At 40.3% G+C, this 6,946-nt stretch overlaps 1 protein-coding gene across 1 annotated transcript in view; it reads right to left on the minus strand.

Moving 5' to 3' along the window:
• Positions 1-570: 570 nt before the first annotated feature.
• Positions 571-6,946, minus strand: part of RWDD1 (RWD domain containing 1) — a 17,149-nt gene continuing 10,773 nt past the window's right edge. Inside the window, exons 4-6 of the mRNA XM_025207036.1 lie at positions 6,221-6,353; positions 3,932-3,994; positions 571-890 (exon numbers count right to left, since the gene is read on the minus strand). Coding sequence (XP_025062821.1) covers positions 778-890; positions 3,932-3,994; positions 6,221-6,353 — 309 coding nt within the window. The 3' untranslated portion in view covers positions 571-777. The remainder of the gene's footprint in view (positions 891-3,931; positions 3,995-6,220; positions 6,354-6,946) is intronic.

Genomic DNA, 6,946 nt, shown 5'->3' on the forward strand with positions numbered 1-6,946 from the left:
GTGCTAGAGGATATATCCCTGCCTGTTCTGTTTAATAGCTATTTATGGATCTATCATCCACGAATTTGTCTAGTCCCTCTTTGAACCTGGCTATACTATCTGCCTTTGCAACCTCTTGTGGTAATGGGTCCCATAAGTTGACTACACACTGTGTAAAAAAAAGTATTCTTGTTCGTTTTAAATCTGCCTCCTGTTTTTGTCATTGGGTGCCCCTTAGTTCCAGTATTCTGGGACTTGGTAAATAACAGTTATATATTCACTCTGTCCACACCCTTCATGATTAAAACCATCGAATTTCTCTATAGCTATGTGTGCACATAATTAAAAGCACTGTATTTAAAACTTTACCTTTTCTGTCACCAAAATATCCACATAAACCCTAGCCTAGAGATGGCATAATACCCTACCTCAGCATGTCTTTGTACTGCAGTACAGGTGGTGCCTCTGACTGCATCTTTTCACCTTGTATATCATTTCACCCGTGCACAGGACAATTACTAGGGTGGGAAGGGAAAAAGAAGAGAAAATAGAGGTTTCTAGACTTCATACAGAAAAAAAATATGCCCAAAATTTCACACCTGAAATGTTAGTCAATTTATTAATGAAAGTAATCAGGAGAGCATTCTCCTTAAGTATTTTGGTTTTCTTCCCCCTCCAAAAAAAAGAAAACCAATACATGCTTGGTATAGCCACAGATACCGTGGCTTTCCTGTCTGCTCCTCCCTCATTAAGTGTGTCCACACACACCGATGATACAGCCAGTTCAGTAAATTCCATCTAGTCACTTTCTAAATCAACAGGGTTGTAATCAGGGTCATCATCTTCATCCTCCAGCTCCAAGTCATCCATTTCCTGGAACAAGGATTCATCTACTTCCACGCTGTTTCCAGCTGCAAGAAGGAAAAAAAATAGTTATTTTTTATTAATTTGATGGATGCATGAACAAAATTACATTTTTTATTTCATTCAACTTTAGAGAGTAAAGGAAAATACATAGTTTTAGAGGCTGATGAAGGTGGCAGGCATGTCCTGAAACCTTTCAGTCATTCCTTGCACTACAGAAAATATCACAGTCCCCTTTACTCTGACTACCTTTGCTGTGGAGCTGCATGATCAGTATGATTCTAGTCTTATAAAAACATACACAGGGGAATTAAATAAGCCATATACTGCCTTCAGGACTGCAACCACTGAAGAGGCATTATTTGAGTATGCCTAACTTGTACTAGTTCAGTAGAATGCTGATCAGACAACATGCATTGTAAAGTTTCAAGACTACCTGTCTGTCATCCTCACTTTTGCCAAACTCATTTAACACATCTTCACTCTGTGACTGTGTCTTTCTTGGGATGCAGAAAGAAAATGCACCGCCTAGTTCTGCATCCTGCAGAGTTAGAACTATGCAATAAAACTATTTTAATCAACTACTTTCTTTAGTCCATCCACCCTTATTATTGATAAGGCATATGGAAAACAAAATCATGCATTAAGGAAGCCAGCTTCGTGGAAGAACTCTGAAACACACATTTTAAAAGTTCTACATTTAAGTAAATAATTTTGTCAAATAAATATAGCAGAGTAGATAGGACTATTGTTTGAATTTTATTTTCACAGAAAAGATGCATTTAAGAAGATAACAACAATTGGATATAGGTAGATGCGTCTCTGAAAAGTGTTTTCAGATGTCATAGTCTGATTCCTGAAAGTCTTAAAGATGGCAGAAGTGTACTTGTGTGTTTTACGTGAATGCAAGAATGAAAGCAACTAATGGATAAAACCTGTTGTATGTCACTGCTCATTTCTTCATGGAACAATAGTGACATCTTCTGGTCACTTAAATCCCAAACTCACCTGTGCACACTCCAGAAGAGCCTCTTATAATGCATTATTCCCATTTAAAAATAATGCAGAACTGCTTTGGGTTTCCCCATACAATGTATTTCCCAAAGTTACTGTAGGCCATTATATGATAAAGAGAAATTAAGCCTAAATTTTTTGTTTATTCACATATACTGCTGTTATAACCACCTGCATAATGACTAGACATGAGAGCAATGATCTTCAGTGAGGACCAAACCCTGTTCTTCTTAAATATACTTGGTATTTTTGTCACTGGCAGCAGCAGGATTATTTGCACCCTGAGTAAGTGCCGTCGTCTGGTTAAAAGTGAATGCTTTAGTTTAAAGCAGAGGTGTCAAAGATGTGGCCTGCGGAGCTGCCTGTGGGTCTTGGAGTGGATCCATATACCGCATACTTGGAAGGGGCTCCTGGGTCACAAGGTCCAAACCTGTGCATTCTCAGGCACTCATTTATCCAAGGAATACCCCAATCACCACTTCAGACCCTCACACAAAACCATATAAAGCACAATCCCAAAAGCATTACGAACACCCCATAGTATGTCACAGGTAAAAGCAGAGACAAGGGCACAGCCACTGCAATGACAGAGGAAGTAATTGGCTATTATGCGTTCAGAAAATTCTAGCAAAAATATCACGCCCTATACAACGAAGGAAGAGAAGCCCCCCCCCCCGTTTAGGCCAATCTGACATAAAAAGGTCTCTATTCCCATACCATTCTTAGCAGCTTTTCTTTGAACTGGTTCAAGTTAATCTGTTTTGAACACTGCTAACCAGAACAGCACACAGTATTCTAGATGGGGCATCACTAATTCCTTGTATGACATTAGTAACAACATGACCTACTCCATATACCTTACCTGAATCAGCCTAGCACTTTCACAGCGGCTCCACCCTACAAATCAACTAATACACATAGGTACCTTTCTTCCTAAGTTGTCTCCAGTCTTATCCTTACCATGCGTTAAGTGAACTTAAAATGTCAGCAATCGCACATTCAAGCAGTGAAACACATGCTAAGCATACTCATATTGTAGCAGACTTATATTACTACGTATCATTAAGTAACGCATGTTCCAGCTATTGTTGAACTGCTTCACAGAGATATTACAAGCAATTTGGGGTCCTCATCCAGCCATGACACCAGCCAGATGCCAGCAGCTCCAGAGGTTCCTGTGGCTGGGACCAACAATCAGCTGACTGTAGGTCTGAACTGGGACTGGGACTACACTGGAGCCAGTTCAAGACTGGTGCAGTGCAGGGGCTGAACTGACAATCAGCAAGCTGTGCATGTTAGACATCATTGTAAACATTACCACGCAACTGCTCAGAACTTGTTCTAATTTTAATACTGCAAAGACTTAACATGTGCTAAAGAGTCACATAATACAAGGCCCTTAGTATTGTCCACATATTTCATAAGGACATGTCCTAGTTCCATTACCAAGGCAGCTGATAAAAATGTTAAACAGGATGGCTGTGTCCAGACGAACACAGACATGTGGTATATGGCGTTGCAGACCTGTCGATGGCACCACATACCGCACATGCAGGCATTCTTTGTGCAACTACCTTGGCATGCCAAAACAAAACAAAACAAAACAGGGTGGTGCATGTGGTGGCAGTGCGTGCAGCCCAAAACTGGAGCCTGGCTGGCCAGAGCCACATTTTGGCCACTAGGCTTCCTGCTGCAGGAGTGCCATGGCTGCAGCTCCCCGAGGCTCCCAGGACCCTAGGTAAGGCTGCTGTGGCCAGTAACTGTGATCCAGTTGCTGGCCCCAAACTCCACTACCCCACCCAGGGTAACTTGCTGTGCACCAGAATATGCATGGCACAGGCATTCCCCAAGCACAAGGTAGGCTGCTGCTACTTGTCCCTGGAGAAACAAGTGTGCGCACTCATCTGAATGCAGCTGATAGGTCCTAAGACTGATCCCTAAGGAATACCATTCAATTACTCTCTTGTCAAACAGCTCACCTGTCAACATAAGTATTATATTATCAACATTATTTGCAGTTTAATCTTTTTATAACTGAATCTCTAAGAATGGAAACAGAAACAACAAGATTTACCTTCTTCCAAAAACTGAATATCAGAGGTGTCAAGATTATGATCCATTTCAAACAGCTGTTTTCCTGAAAGGCATAAATATAGGAAAAAAATGAAGAGGGACAGCACTAAAATTATGCAAAGGAGAAATTAGCATGTGTATCCAGAATTCTAATGACTGAAGCCATAATTTTGTGCCTCTGGTATTTTTGGAATACAGGACTGGAAGAGACCTCCTGGGCCACTGTTTCCAGTTTCTGCATTCTTAGGCAACACCTTTACAGAAAGATTCCCATCCCCATTTCCCAGCCCCTTCCAAAAAAGCCACGTGAAAGCCTTGCACACAACTACAGGGCAGAAAACCTAAAACATTAAGAGTACTCTATAACTTGTTATAAATGAAAACAAGGGAAATGAGGGCACTGCCACTGCCAGTGCTCTGCCATTCCAACAACAGAGAAATGATTTGGCTGGTAAATTCTTAGAGAACTAGGAAAAGGACTGTGCCTCGCTGTGCAGAAGGTAAGCAATCTTACAGTCCTTCCTATTCTGTAAAATTTCCTTCCCGATACCTAATTTGCCAGTTAGCATGATGTTCAATAATAATAATAATAATAATAATAATAATAAAAAAAAAAAATCAAAAAAAAAAAAATCAAGGCTCTCTTGCCAGGAACCTCTGAGTTTAAATACCAGCAGCAGCAGTGTGCCCCAGTCAAAAATCCCCAGTTTTAGTTGGGGGCAGGGGAAACTGATCACCTCCACAAGAAGCCAATATGATTTATGAGGGGAGGGAGAGGGAAAAAAAAAACAACCTAAAAACCTTCCTGGCCCCTGATCTCAACCAGCAAACACTTTGATGCAAGAAATAGCTGAGCACCTAAGCACTGCAAAAGAATTAGTTCTATACATCAACATGGGGACGTGCTTATTGGGAAACCAACTTATGTGATGCTTAGTTACAACTGCATCTCTTTTGCATAATGAAGGATTAAGCTTTTCAAGCAGGTGCTGTCCATGTCTATGGGCTTTCTTCCCTTAAAGGTGACATGGAGACCTGTGAAATGGCTTTATGAAAGAGTTAAATGTAGCCCAAGTGGAATCCAAGATGGCTTATGGGGGAAGACGCATTGTTTCACTGGCCTTACCCCTTCCCACACATGCAACTCACACTACAGAGAATGCTCTACAGATAACAGGAAGGGAAAAGAGGCATAGTGGAGACCACTGATATGACTAAAGTACATAAGGATCATTGCTCTCTGAGTGGGTCACACCATTAAAACACTTGGGCCCACATCTGGTGTAGTCAGCATGCATTCATTACACCTTTACAACAAACCCATTTTGAGACAAACAGGACCTTTTATAGAAAACAAGCATGATTTTTTTTTACACCTACACTACCTGCCTTCCAAGAATTGAATGGCTACAAACTACTCAAATATCATTTAGCATGCCTACTAATCAGAAAACTACGTTCTCCTATATTGGTATCATCACTGCAAGTGGTTTGTGAACATAATAGCTTAATTTTGCAAAAAACATTCAAACATACAAGATCAAACTCTAATAATTACATGGCAACCTTTATGCTGCAGAGACAAAACCAAAGGCCTTTGTTTACCCTTGGACAACATCTGCTTGAAAAGCTTTATCCTTCATTATACAAAAGAGATGCAGTTGTAACCAACCATTCATCACATAAGCTGGTTCCCCAGTGTGTGTGTTATGTGAAAACATGGCTTTGCAGTCCCCATGTTTCATAGTTGGTAGCACCTGACAGGACTCTCTACCAACTATGTCTCTATCAAATCCGACACCCTGCCATGGCAGGAAAGAGTACTGAGGTCAAATGACCCCAGCAAGGTGTTCATCTAGCCTCTACATGTTGACGTATAGAACTAATTCTTTTGCAGTGCTTAGGTGCCTAGCTTTCTCACGTGTCAAAGCTTTTGCTGGTTGAGTTCAGGAGCCACCAGTAACCAGAGGCATAACAAGAAGATTCAGTGTTTTGGGTGGCAGCAGAAGCTCCATTTTTGCATTCCAGGTTAGCACCCAGGCCTGGTGCCGCTGTAACACACACAGTGTTGTGTTACTTTCTATAATGTTCAATTCTCCATTCTAAGACATAAGAATAGTGAGCTAACACTATTTGCAAAATTAACAACCCATTTACAATCAGACCGTACTTTACTACTATAATCCTTTAGTATAAAAAAAAAAAAAAAATTCTTGGCCACATGGTTTTGTTCTTTTCCATACAGGTCTGGTAAGATGGCAAGCCCGAGGAGAAAGTCTTAAAGTCATACCACTTAATTTATTTTTTCCTGCTTGCTCCTCTTCTTTCATTTTTTTCCTTCTTATTTCTAAGAGCTCTGTATCAAATTTTGCTTTCCAGCTTAGGAAATTCTCAATTGTAACAGGAGTGCCATGGAAACATTCCTGAGAGAGAGAGAGAGAGAGAGAGGGGAAAAAAATGTCTGTCAATACCGCTCAGCAATACAATAATGAAAAAAATTAATATTGATTTCATGGTTGGAGTTACTGGGTGCCATAACTACCAGGCTTCAACTTAAAAACTAGGTATCTTTTAGCAAAGATGATGTATTTTATAGCTCTCGGATAGAAAAAAAAAGTAATCAAAGGGATGTGATTGCCAAAAATCCTAATTATCTTTGGACCTGTAATATAATAAAGGTAAGAAACTAAAGGTAATGCACTGGTAGGCAGAACATCTTACCAGTGATTTAAGTCATGTCACAAAACATGTAGATGAATGCTAGGGTGAATATAAAGAAATATGCTTTGTGTACAAACATTTGCTGTGAAAATACTTATTCTAGGAAGACATATTTACATCTACACCACAGATTAAGAGAAATTCTCTTCATATGCCTCTCCTCCATTACTATGGAGGGAGAGGCAAATCATTATTCCTTATGTCACTAGTTTTACACTGATGAGCATGACCCTACTGTACACTACCCACCCACAACCATGGCTACAGCTACCTTTGGGGCTTTCCTGGCATTCCT

The sequence above is a fragment of the Alligator sinensis genome, unplaced genomic scaffold (assembly GCF_000455745.1).
Source record: "Alligator sinensis unplaced genomic scaffold, ASM45574v1 scaffold38_1, whole genome shotgun sequence".
Classification (NCBI taxonomy): Eukaryota; Metazoa; Chordata; order Crocodylia; family Alligatoridae; genus Alligator; species Alligator sinensis.